Source organism: Balearica regulorum, chromosome 7 (assembly GCF_011004875.1).
Source record: "Balearica regulorum gibbericeps isolate bBalReg1 chromosome 7, bBalReg1.pri, whole genome shotgun sequence".
NCBI lineage: Eukaryota > Metazoa > Chordata > Aves > Gruiformes > Gruidae > Balearica > Balearica regulorum.
The window spans coordinates 6909403-6922757 of NC_046190.1; the positions used below are offsets into that span (position 1 = coordinate 6909403).

A 13355-nucleotide genomic window follows, 5' to 3' on the forward strand; every position below is an offset into this window, starting at 1 on the left:
GGCACGGGGACCTGCGAGACCAGCGCCGTCCACGCTCACTAGCGGAAGGGTGCCAGGGTGACCGTGGGGCACGGCGCTGCTCCCCCACTGTGCCCGTTAGGATGCTGCGATTTCGGGGAGGAGGTGTTAATTATCAAACGAGTAATTGAGTGCAGGTTTGATCACGATTCACTTCCCGGGTTTAAGATCGGTAAAGGAAAATGGCTCGGACCTTTAAGACCCCGAACGCAGAGCGTCGCACCCTAATGAAGTACCCTGCTATTCACAGGCAAGCCGACCGCTCTGTCGCCCGGCCCCACGGTGCAGCACCAGGCTGAACCCCCCAGCCGGACCCCCCGACGGCTGCCGCCGCTTCCCTCCCCCCGCCCCCCGCCACTCCCCGGGGGAGGCACAGCCGGGCCCGGCCGGCGGCAGAGGGCAGCGCTGCCCCGCTCCAAGCGCCCGGGGACCCCCGGCACACCCCCCCCCCCCCCCCCAAAACCCCCGGCCCCGCTCTCTACCCGGTGCTTGCTTCGACACCCCCTCTCCCAGTTAGATCTCGCCGTAAATCCGTAAAAATCACATATATATATTTTTGTTTTTCTTACAATAAACAAATACAGTGCATCTAAGCTGCGCAATTCCCGCGGCCCGGCGCCGGGCTCCGCGCGGGCCAGCGCGCACCAGACGCCACGGGCGGCACGACACCGGCCCGGCGCTCCCGCTCGCCAGTCTCCGCCTTTAATATATTAATGTGAGAAAGAACGAAAACGCCATCCGCTTAAAGACAAAAACCCAAAGGAAACAGACGGGGGGGGAGAGGCCAGGGCCGCCCCCCCCCACACACACACCCCCGGGGTCCCGGCGCCTAACGGCCCTTCTTCCCCAGGGCGGTCCGGGCGTGTTTGAGCTGTTTGGCCGCCTGCATTTTGGAGAGGGGGCAGTACTTGATGGTGTGGGCATTGTCGCCGCTGGCACCGCAGAGGGGGCAGGTGTAGCGCCGCAGCACCGGGCAGAGGACGCGGCCGTCGGGTCCCTTGAGGATGTGGGTGGTGTAGAGGGCCACGGCCTCCTTGTTGTTCCTGCAGAAGACGCAGACCTGCAGCTCGGGTTTGAGGAGGCGGGAGGCGGCCCGCGGGTGGGTCGGCAGCCGCCCCGCCACCACCACGCCGCCCCAGGCGTGAGGCGAGCCCTCCCGGCCCGGGTGCTCCCCCGAGCAGTCGAAGACCACGGCGGCGGGACCGCCGCGCCCGGGGAAGGAGCTGAAGTCGGCGAAGCGCTCGTCTAGCAGGCCCTCGCCGTGATGGTGGTGGTGGTGATGGTGATGCCCGCACAGGTCCAGGTCGTGCAAGTCCAGCGCGCCCTCGAAGTACGGCCCCGCCGCTTCTTCCTCCTCCTCCTCCTCTTCCTCCTCCTCCTCCTCGGCCGGCGGCACGGCCGCCGCCACCACCACCGAGGGGGGCTCGGCGCCGAAGCCCTTGCCGGGGCGCACGGCCTTGGTGATGAGCGTGGCCAGCCCCAGGTAGTCGTTCCAGGAGTTGAAGACGTTCCCGCAGGCGCTGTGACTCCGGCCGCCGTAGCGGGCGCCCGGCAGGCACTCCACGGGCGGGAGGTGCCGGTGCTGCTCCAGCTTGCCGCCGGGGAAAGCCTCCATCGGGGCGCAGCCGCCCGGGAGCGCCCGCTCCCCCGAGCGCGGTGCGGGGCTGCGCTGGGCGCCCGTCCGCACCCCGGCCCGGGCCAGCACCGCCCGCTCCCGCCGCCGCCTCTGCGAGCGCGCGGCCGCGCGACGCGCCTCAAATAGGGGGGCGGTGGCGGGAAGGGGGGGCGTCCACCGCGCTCCCATTGGCCGCTGGGCGGAGCCCCCTCTCGCTCATTGGCCGGCGGGAGGCGGGGAGGGGCGGGGCGAGGTGGTGGCGGGGGTGTGGGCGCGTGCTGGCGGCGCGCGCTGGCGGCGCAGGTGTGGCGGCACGTGGGTGCGGGGCTTCGGCTTCGGCTTCGGCTTCGGCTTCGGCTTCGCGGCGGGTCCGGGCGGCGTCTGTGGAGCCCCCGAACCGTCGGGCCCGGCTGGGGAGCGGGAGCACCGCGGGGTTCACGGAGCGGTCCGTGCGGGCCGGATCCGGCGCTGCCCAGGCCGCCCGGGAGGAGCGGTGCCGCTCAGAGCGGGCGTAGCGCCGGCACTGGCGGGGACGGGTCTTCTCCGTCTTCAGCAGAGCCGTGCGAGGGTTAAACAAGTTTGGTAATGCGCAACCCAAAATGGAAAGCGATTAGCACCTGGTAAGCTCATTAAGGGCAACAGGTGCCTTCCCGTAGGTGCTGGTAAGTTGTATGGGGCAGAGGTGATTTCTTCTTTGGACCCCTCCTAGTAAGTGGGTTTGATTATTTATTATTATTATTACCTAAAGCTCATGACTGGGGTCTCAGATGAGGTACGTGCGCTCGCTGAGTGCTGCTCCAGTGTGTGGAGGGAGTGGAGCCGGCTGGAAGCAGCATTTCAGAGCGTGAACGCTCTGGTTGGAAAACGGGGCTCCTTTCTGTACTGCAAACGTTTGCAAAAGAAGTCCTGTTCTGGAGCCGCGCTCATGGTGACCACAAGGATGCTTTGCAGTTGTGCGGCATCAGGCTCAGCCTAGAGCCCTTCTCCGAGACCCAGTTACGTGACAGGCCTTTCTCTCTGCAGTGAGTGTTTTGGGGCCTGTCCAGCGAGGCACAGGGACATCACCTCTCTGATTTTCACGAGGGGTGAGCGCTTGCAGGTTGCACTGGAGCCAGCAGGGAATGGCAGAGGTAACAGATTGGTGAAACAGCGCAGGGCGATCTGTCAGAGTGGTTGAGCATCACATCCTGGGGCAATTGTTGTCGCTCATCTTCTGCTCTAGACATTTTAAAAGGAAATCTTGGAGAGTGAATAATTTCAAATCACTTCATGCTGTAGCAGTGTACCTAGCACAGGCAGAGAGGAAAACGGTTCTGTTCCCCTCACTGCTGATGCAGGGAGTGATGAAGAACACAGAGCAGCGTAAAAAATATCCGCGCTAGAAAGACAGGGTGAAGGATAGATACCCGTCACCAGCACTGCAGTAACGGCACCCTCTGTGTGACTGACAGCTCTGGCAGAGCCGATGTGCATCGGCAATCCAAGCATACAAGGCATGTTGCAAAAGTTGTTTCGCTGCCTTCCCTGTCCAGACTTTTGCAAATGGCCCCTCACGTTCCAGGTGTTGAGCAAAGACTCAACGGCTCGACTCAGGCGTTCGATCTCTGCAGAGCTGTCAGGCGTCATCAGACTTCAACCGACCTCGCGCTGGCTCGTTGGGTAGCACGTCACAGTGCTGGTGCAAGAGTAGGGAATGCTGCTGTTGACACTGGAACAAATCGATGTCTCGGTGTAACTCTTCCATCAGATAGTTTCAAACAGTAAACAAAACATACGGTCAAGAACAGCTCATGGACAAGTAGCTGCTTCTAGGAAGGATGCAGCATTGGCGTTTTGGTGTTCTTGGAAAATGTTTTTCATTTGAAACGTTGAGAACTGCATGAAAAACTACTGCTTTGTCCTCAACTGGAGGTTGGGACTATTTCTGACTCTGTCCCAAACTACCCTTTTGGCAAACCTTGTAAGGACTTCGACCGTGTAAGACCACAGCTGTCTTGGTGGTGTCTTATGTGAGTTTTTGTGGCAAGGCTGCGCAGCAACCCTGGAGAACTATCGGCTGGAGCAGAAGTGACAAATAGCTGTTGGCACTGTGAATTCAACACCACGGGCCAAACTCTGCCCAGCGAAGGGGACAGTTTTCTGCAAGTCCCTCCAAGCGGCAAGAAGCCATGTCACAGATTTAAGGAGTTTTGAGCGCAGGAAGCCATTGGATCTGCTGGGAGTGAGTAATCTGCTTGGGGGGGACAGTACGGGAGTGCCTGCTGGCTGCAGGACTTTGTTGAGCCCAGGATTGCTCCCAGGAATATATAGAGAGATATATATGAAAACTATGGAGCCATAGAGCCGTGGTGGTGGACACCAGTGTACATGTCACCCTGCTCCCCAGAGACGGAGCCGCGGTGCTCTGGATCACCAAACCCCGGGTGCAGCATCGCTGGACATCGCTGCCCCCCCAGGAAGCCTCCGAAACCCACGGGGCCAAAGCAACGTGGTGCCGCTCCCGTGCACGCCAACAGCAAGTCAGTGAGGTCGTTGTGTAAGGTTGGAGGAAAGATTTCTTTCTTCATATTAAAGGAAAAATGATCTAACAAGTCGTTTAACAAGAACGATAGAAGGATTTAAGCACAGAGGGGTTTGAGTGCATGCAGGACAGCTGTCAAGTTTAGAGAGGAGATTAGCAGTTCATTTGAGAGATACATTAGGAAAAAGAGCTTACTCTGGGGGGCTGTTAGCTCCCTTGAGGCTGGGGAGGATTTAGCGTCTGTGAGTGTTGATGTATTGTGCATGTTATGAAGCTTGCCATCCCAGCCGCTTTGATATGTTCCAGCTTTTCTTTAAAACCCCTGTGGATGTTAAAGTGACTTTTATTTAACGTGGGAGATGTTGACAAGCTCCCCCAGGAGGCTGGCGAGTTCTCGAAAGGGTCTTTTAAAATATTAGCTTCATCGCCACTTTTAGATGTTTCTTTTTTTCCCTCTGGAGTATCAAGGAGTGGTTTGTTTCTGACAGCACTAAAAATACATTAGGTGTCTCCTGACACAGAAAGATATGCCCGGTGCTGGTTGGACTCCCAGCCTAGTGTTCAGGGATCTTATCTAAAGCTTTTGGCTTAACATTGTGTTTGGAAAGCTGAAGTTTATAGCACAGCGCGATCTTTCTGTTCAGAAGATTGGAAGCAGCTGGTGGGACTAACACGGGGCGAGTTAGGTTGCAGCAGAGGACACAAACACGAGTCGTGAAAGCAGAGCTTGGAGTCTGCTCAGAGGCTCCAGCGCTGATGCTCAATGTGCCCATGGGGTAACCGCTTTCCCCGCTTTTTCCCTTTTAGAAAGGGAGAGGTGCACAAGGGCTTGCGCTGTAAGCGCACGTGGGGCGGCCGTGCTGGCGGGGGGCTCTGCATCGGAAGGTGGGGGGCCCCCAGGTTCGGCGGCTCCCGGGCTTTGGGGAAAGGAGGGCTTGAGCTGATTCTCCTCTCCCCCAGAAAATTTTGTCAGCTGAAGCTGAGCTTGTTTTCAGGAGGCAAAGTGTTTGCACACAGACCTTATTAAATCAGCCAGCTGTGAAATACGACTGGTTTGGGGAATCTTTCTTTGAAGACGTGTTTTTGTTTTTGTTGTGTGGAAGTAGCTGATGCTTCAAGGAGGCGGAAATCTGATTGCAAAGGAGGCAGCAGTGGTCTCACCTTCCTCTGATGGGTGCTGCGCCCAGTGGGCTGTTTCTGCATAACCGACCACGTTAGGTGTTTCTGTACCAGGGTGCTCAAACTTCTCCATGGTGTGGACCACAACTTTCACGCACCACGCTGGAGGCAGGAGTGACTGTCCAGATCCATTGTCTTTGGCCTTTTTGGAGTTAACATGAGAGTCCTCAGGCAATTGCAGGAAATGTTTATCCGGGCAAACAGAGCTGGTGGGGAATGTCATGTATTTTTAGCTGTCTTTTAATTTGATTCAGCCATTGAAAATGCAGAGCAGCACGCAGCGGTAGCCAGCTCTCTAAGAAGTGCCTTTCTGCCTCTTTGCATGTAGACGACTGGAAAGAGCTGAGGAGGAAAAAATAAAGGTGCTTCCAAAAGTACATCGTTGCCCAGTGAAGAGACAGCACGATGTTAGTCTCCGTTTCATGGGTGTAAAACTAGGCATGAATAATCCTATTTAACTGCAGTCTTTGACAAATGCCTCCAGCTAAAAGACCTGGAGTAAAATTTTGAAGAGCTAGCTCATAACCTGGGCACTCTACAAGCTGGGCTTTGGATGACATGGAGAATCCAAGTAGCCATCAGGTCAGTCATGTGCACATCATAGCAGGAGGTTATATGGGCAATCTAAATATGGCTCTGCTTGACTTTTGAGTGCTCAGTTTTCCAGCAAAATGACAACCTTTTCCCTATTCTGTTTTATCTCTGGCAATGGCATCTTCTGCATCCCGTATGGTTTGAACTGTAGCGGTAGGTGTTCATGGGGGCTGCCGAGGCGACAGCTGAGATCTCTCCAGGGCCGACAGCAAATAAGAGGAGAATAGAGTTCATGTTTTGCCTGAGAGGAGAGAAACTGATTTTCCTCTCCCCCAGAAAATTTTGTCAGCTGAAGCTGAGCTAGTTTTCAGGAGGCAAAGTGTTTTCCGCACACAGACTTTATTAAATCTTCAAATTCAGAGCACTGCTGAAAGTGTTGGAAGTAGTAGCTGTTAAAAAAAAAATCCATTACAAGACTATTTCTACAATCAAAAATGTTTTCACTCTAATTGTCGTGGCTGATAAACAGTAGACACTATCAGCTCTTCCATCATCTCTTGCAAATGCATGGAATTTAAAGGAGAATGCAAAGGTCGTAGACAACCAGCCAGGGTTTTGACTTGCCCATCCAAACTACTGCAGAACAAAAATAAAAGCCAAGAATCAAATGTTTATCAGCAGAAACATATTTTTCCTGAGGATATAGTAACTCACATAAATATCTCATGGAAAAGAATGTCAACGTAGTATAGAAATTCATGTATACTGTTTATGAGAAAATCAAATAGTTTTTATGAAAACCGAAAGGGTTTTTTGTTTAAGAACAATTTGTGTTTATGCGTTTTATAAATACATCAGGGAAGCGTAATAAATGCTATAAGAATTTCAGTTTCTACATGCCGAATGAGGTTTCCCTCTTACAGCAAATCAGACTCATGTTTAAACTGATAACCAGGTTCCTGTGTAAAGATCCTGTGAACCTGAAATAGCGCAGAAAAAGTATTGATTTTACAGTTTTATAATGAATGAAATCAAACTCTATATTATTAGACTTTATTATTACTGGATATCTCAAACTCAAGTTAAAGCGACCAAGGCAGGACGTGTGTTTGGGGACCAACAGCTCTTTGATCCATGCTGAGCTGCTCAACCGCAGCCGATGCGACTGCGCCCACCGACACCAGCCTGCAACCTGGCCTGCGTGTTTTGCAACGCCGAGGTTGAAATCCTGGCTCGCTGGTTCCCACTGCAGCCAGGGTTTCATCTTCGGAGCTTATCGTGACTGGCAGGTTATTATCGTACGCCTCTGTCCGAGCGTGCCCCAGCAGCTGTGTGTCAGAGGTTCGTGCTGTCAGTGCCTCTTGGAGGGCCTGGTATTTCGGAAGTTTCACACATCTGAATCTGAAGTGTCGGTCGGCTTTGCCTGCGTGTAATGCTGTTTCACGCTTTCTTTTAACTCCAGGGTAATAAATGAAACCCCAGTTCAGCAAACCCTGAAGTACGTGCTTACCATTACAGGCTTTGCTACAGAACTTGATGTTTTTCTCAAAGTTGGCAGTTTCTGTTAGATTTCAGGAGACTGCAGAGATTATAAAGCACAGAGATATTACAGTGACATGCAATGCAGGGTAAAATCCTGATCAGTTGATATCAGTGATGAAACTCCTGCTTACTTAAAGGAGGTGGCCAAGAATTTACGTACTGATTGCATCGCGTGCTGCCCATGCTTTCTTGTCTCCTGTGCAAGGTCATGCAAGTGGAAGGCCAAGCCAATCCGTTTGGGAAAAAGCAGAGGCTTTCTGTTTTGGATGTCTTTGTATTCATTGAAAAGAGTATTTCAAATAAAATTTTGGCTAGACACTCTACATTCCTTTATGTATTCCTCCTCTCCAAAAATTACTGCTCCAGGATATATTTGAGAGAGCTTGATACTTGCATGAGGATTTATTGCTTTTAGTTTCTGAATTGGTTCTGAACCTGAATTAGCAAATGCTAGTGCATATTTCTAATAGTGACAAGAATTCCAGCAGAATTTCTGAGGTCTGCCTGGCTGATTAAATCCAGCAAAGGCTCCTGCTAAGCTCCTAGGCAGAGCCAGCCATATCAAGGACTTTAAGATGACCACAAATCCAGTTCTGAAGATTTTTTTATTGTGTGAAATTTTATCAAGCAGAAGACATACGTATTAGTTGATCCATATAAATGTCATACACACATGCAAGACAGTAGATAAGTTCCTGATATATTAATTTCACATGGTGAGGAACATAGTATTTCTCCTGGCAACTTGATTAAATTTGTAAAAAAATTCCTAGTGAAAAACAGTCATTGCATTTTTTGTCAAGCTGATAAGTATGATTTAACTGTAAGAGAAAAGCAACCGAAAAAGTCAGGCTTGCACTCGAAAACTAGCACTCTGGTTTTCTGTTTTGTTATTTGGTAAAAGGAGTAAACAGAGGGTTCTTCATTATTCTGCTTGCTTGGTGGTGCGGGGTTGCTTAATCTGAAATTGAAGTTGTCTCTATTGGGAAGAACAGTGATGACCGAGAAAATAGTGAAACAAGTGAGGAATACCGAAGTGAAGAAAACAACAGGAAAGAATTTTTAATCCTTCTAAATGTTTTACGTTTCTGATGTGTTCTGGGTTCTTTTGTCTTCTCAGAAGTCATAGTTAATGTCGAGACTTAGGATTTTGGGGAAAGACAACCTTCATTAAAGATTCAGCACCTCCACCCTGAGATTTCCAGCAAACACGTTTGGGGACGTTGGGTGTATTCTCCAGCTGAACAGGAGACTGGGGTTTGGAGTCTGACCTCCTCTGATCTTATGGGAAAAGAGACACCATCTCAGCGAGTTGTTTCTTAGAGTATTGTGTGCTGCACAAGAAGGCACTTAAGGCTGTTAATGTAAATGCATCCTGGTTTGGGGAGAGTTCCTGGGGATCTCTGAGGGTCAGGGCTTGGGCTGCAGTGCTCTGCGCCGCTTGGGTCCTGCTGCTCTGAAGCTTGGTGCTTGTGTTGGGTGAGAAGGGGGTCCCATGGCAGAGACCTCTCCCTGGGGAGGTCCCGGTGCGGTGGAGGGGCTGGAGTTTCCCTTGGTGTACAATGGTGCCCATGCAACCAGCAGTCACAGGGCCCAGAAGGTATCGCCTACCTCTTACTGCTGTCCACCATGGTGTGTGCCTCCAAAGGGCTTCTACCTTGTTCCTCGGCTGCGCCCTTCTCCCAGCTCCTCTCATGCCCACACTCATACCTTGGGCTGGCACACCAACCCCGTCCACCCCCAAGGCTCTCCCTCTCTCCCTGGACTATGGGGTCCCTCCTGCACAGGGGCTGGGGCGTAGCTGGCTCCTGCACATCCACGCCTCTTACCCCTGGGAGCGGGGGTTCCCCACATGCCCACAGATGACATGTGAGATGATCAGGTGCTCCCGTGTGCAGGTCTCTCCAAATGGACTGCAATTTGCACTTCAACGTTTCACGTCCCCTGGGAGCCTGTGTTAAGTTTCCAGATTCTTGCGCTGCTGTTTTCTCACAAATCCCATTCTGAGTCTGACCCTGAAAGCATGACTTCATTTGTGTTTTCAGTAAGAACTCGCTTGTTCAAACCTTTGGGTGCTTTTGATTTTTTTTTTCCTGAAGGGATAAACCACTAATTATACATGGAAATTGTACCTCAAAGATCCATCTTAATAATATAATTGTAGTAGCAAAGCAACTGGTATGATTATGTGCATCATTGCACTTTTCAGCCATTAACCAGCTTTTCTTGGTTAATGAAGTTAGTAAAACCTAGAATGTGCTTTGCTGGAATATATCCAGTGGAATCTCATTATCACCTACAAGCCTTTATACTTGGGGTGATAATGTGCAAAAATGTTATATTGCTGATAAACGAGATGGGATTAAAAGAGGGCGAAGTTCTGCTCTCAGACACACGTGACAGATCTTGAGATTTCGGTGTGTGTTTGTAGAACGCCTGCAGCCCCGTGTCGAGTTTGGGGGGGGGGGGTGTCACATTTCAAGCAAGAGGAGGTGCAGTTAGAGTGAGTCTAGCGGCAAAATTAATGAGAACTGTGACCTCTCAGGAAAGGTAGAAAGAATTGGTGCTGTCGAGTCAGGAGGAGACTGCAGTGAGGCATGAAAATGGTCTTAAACGCCTTCAAAGAAGGGAATAATCTGTTCTCCATGATCCTGTTGGATAGGACACAGAGGAATGGGCTTAAAGCACAGTGAGGGCGCTTGACATCGGGTATTAGGGAAACACAGAACGGATAATTAAGGACTGAGGTTGAAATTGCTTGGACCAGGGTGCATCAAAGGATTCTCCACTGTTGGCGGGCACCAGAAGGGCTGAGGGAGGCAGTGGCGGAGGTGCCATGGGTGTGATCGCTCCTGGCTTCAGGTGGCGGGGAGCTGAAGCACCAGTGGCACCACTACGATGCTGTTTTATGGTTCAAGGCACATGCAGGTGAGAGACTATTAGCAGAGAGACAAGAGATCTACTTGGTGCTTGCACAAACACAGACTGGATCTGTCAGGAGGATCTGTGATAAGGATTATACGCAGATCCGTTACACGCTTGGAATTACTGTCAGGACTGCTGATAGAAGGGAGAGAAGACTATCAGTGTTACAAAAGCAAGAGGGAACATTACTGTTTGTTTCCTTGGATGATACAGGTCACAAGGCTGCTTCTGTGTGCGCTTGTTTGAATTTCAGCATGTCTTTTTAGGAAAAAAACATCCATATGTTATTAAAAAAAACCTAATAAAGAATCATCCTGTCTGCTCCAGCTCTGACTTTGGTAATAAATTAAACACGTTCCTCATCTTTCCAGTCAGAACTTGTCTGTTTTCAGTGTCAAGGTTTTCCTATGCTAATTGAGGACCCGGATCTCAAAATTTCATTCTCCCTGTAAACATTGATAGTCTTTAACCAAGTCATCCCTTAACCTCCTCTCTTCATGAGCCAAATAGATTGAGTTCCTGGATCTGTAACTGTAAAGGCTGGTTTTTTCCATCTTTCATATTCCTCTCTGAACTCTCTGCAACTTGTCAACATCCTTTATGAATTGTGGGCTCTAAATTTAACGTGGCCCTCCAGTGGGAATTACACCAGTAATGCCAGGAGCACAGGAAGATTTGCATTCTTTGCTACAGTACTATACTCAAATGGTGTGTATGACTGAGTAGGAATATAAAAATAGGTTCAGACCAAAGTTTCATGTAGCTCAGTATTTTGTTTCTGTCAGTAGCTTGTAGTGGGTGGATACTGAAGCGTGGTATTTCCCTGTGTAGCCCTCCCCTTTTTAAAATAAAGACACAATCTGAAATTCCACGCAAAGCCCTTGATATTTATGTTTTTGGTGTCTCGATGGTCTGTTACGCCTGTCAGTTTTCAGCATTTGTATCATGTGCTGCCCAAGGAGTTAAACTGTAAACCAGAAGATTTGTCCTTTGCTAAGAGTCTGGGAAAGGCTATTTTCAAATCACAGCAGGGCCCTGAGAAGGCAGGGTGAGAGCCGTGGTGCAGACGGAGGGACAGCACGTTCCTGCTCCTCGGGGACGGTGCTCATCGGCAGTCCAGATTGGTGGAGGCTGCCCCGCCACCCTTGCACCTGATGGCCGTGCCACAGTCCCAGGGGCTGATGGCCCGAAAAGACATCAGGAAGAAATGCAGGGCCCTGCCAGGCTTGCTGGGGCTCTGGCAGCAGCCGTCTGAGTGCAAAGGAAGGAGTTAATACAACATTCTTAATGTCTCTCTGTCTGTAATGACTGTTCTTGTGCTTAGCTGATGAACCACTGTGGTCCCCAAATCTGTTGTAGCGTCTCTGGTTCCCAAAACGAAGCCCTGCCTCTTGTGCACGTGGAGCTGGGGGACTCGGCCCCATTGAAGCAGATGGAGCTTCCTTGCCTCCCTGCGGCCACGCGACCCAGCCAGCTCCCTGGCAGCAAGAAATCCTCCCCCTCAGTTACCACACTGCTGCGTTGCATCATCTGCAACTTTATTAGAGCGTGACTTCATGTTTTCTTCCAGTAAGGATGTTACATAGCTCAGAACAGATCACCGTGAAGCTTCTTGGAAACTACTGGGTGATAATTCCTTGTTTACAGTTGCACTTGAAGATTTGGCAGCCAGTTTTCAGGTTACTTGCTGTGCGCCAGGTTAGTTCTGAGCTGTTCTAGTTTCTCATTCAGTGAAGTGTATTAGGTTGGGCGTCACGCAGCATTTTATGGGATCAACGTCAGTACATATGTCAACACACTTCACCATCTTACAGTTAAAAAACACCAAGCTAGTTCAATAGGATGTACTTGCTGTAAACACATGCCCTGTGTTTAGGCACTGGAAGGATGAAGGGGTGGGAATTTTGGACCATTCCAGTAGCAGACTAACTAAAATAAGTTATAATCCAGCGTTGTGGAATTTTGTTTATGAAACTTCCATGGAAAAAGCAAGATTTCTAGTGGTAGAGTCAGTGCTAGAGGGAGAAATGGGTATGTTTGTGTTTCAAGGCATTGCTGGCATGCAGATAACCAAAGACACTCGCTAGTGGTGGGCAAGACAGGCGATGAGGAAATGTGTTTTACTGCTGGGGAAGGAGATCAGGAAAATCCGTTGCTTTAAGGATCTGAAAGTAAGAGCAGAGCCAGGTGAGGCCAGCAGGACTGTAGAGATGAGACATGGAGAAAAAAACTATTTTAAAATGGTTAAATCCTCTTTTCTGAATAGGCAGAAAAATCAATGATATAGGCCACTTCTTAGCAGATGTAAATGCACATGCACAAATGTAAATGCAGCTTTCCAGAATGTCCTTGGATCCTGATCCGTTAAAAAGACTAGCTCAGATTCTGCTCCCACTGAAAATGGGAAGACTCCTGCTAGCTTTATCCTTATTTATTCACTAATTGCAACCATATTATTGAGATAATTGAGACATGAAGAGCCATAGTGACAACATATTCCACTTTTTTGTCTCATTACTCAGGCAAAAAGAGCAAAAATCACAGTCATAACTTCTCGCTGCTAGGGAAGGTTGAGTGCCACGTATGCTGGTTGTGTGTTGTTTCCCTTGGTGTAAGAAAGGAATTATTTTGTTGTGGGGTTTGGTTTTTTTGGGGGTGTTTGGGTTTTTTTTTTTTTTTGTATAAATATTTTATCCATTTCTTCCCATTTTTCTAGTAATTTGCCAATTCTGGGCACTTAGACTTTTGTTCAAGCATCTGAGGAAAGCAAAAATATCTTTTCATAAGTATGTTTAGTTGTGAGAAGATTCTTCTACCATTCAAATTTCTGGAGGGATCATCTTGATCTTCTCAGCAGTTTTGTCCTGGTGCCAAATTATTACAGCTTTCCAGATGAATATGAATGCTCTTCCCATTTGAAAAAAAAGAGAATGCAAATAAACACCATTGTTTCCTAAACTACTAAACAACTTCCCTCTAAGTTTAACACCCAGATGTTATAAAAATTGAAAGTGCATGCTA

General features: G+C 49.8%; 1 protein-coding gene and 1 long non-coding RNA gene across 2 annotated transcripts in view; one reads left to right on the plus strand and one right to left on the minus strand.

The window, feature by feature from the left end:
- Positions 1 to 548: 548 nt before the first annotated feature.
- NANOS1 (nanos C2HC-type zinc finger 1) lies at positions 549 to 1763 on the minus strand. The gene has a single exon (XM_075757782.1). The coding sequence runs from the start codon at positions 1631 to 1633 to the stop codon at positions 848 to 850; it is 786 nt and encodes a 261-aa protein (XP_075613897.1). The 5' UTR covers positions 1634 to 1763; the 3' UTR covers positions 549 to 847.
- A 230-nt stretch (positions 1764 to 1993) lies between these two features.
- Positions 1994 to 13355, plus strand: part of LOC142602550 (uncharacterized) — a 107966-nt gene continuing 96604 nt past the window's right edge. Inside the window, exon 1 of the long non-coding RNA XR_012836291.1 lies at positions 1994 to 2295. This is a non-coding gene — a long non-coding RNA (uncharacterized LOC142602550). The remainder of the gene's footprint in view (positions 2296 to 13355) is intronic.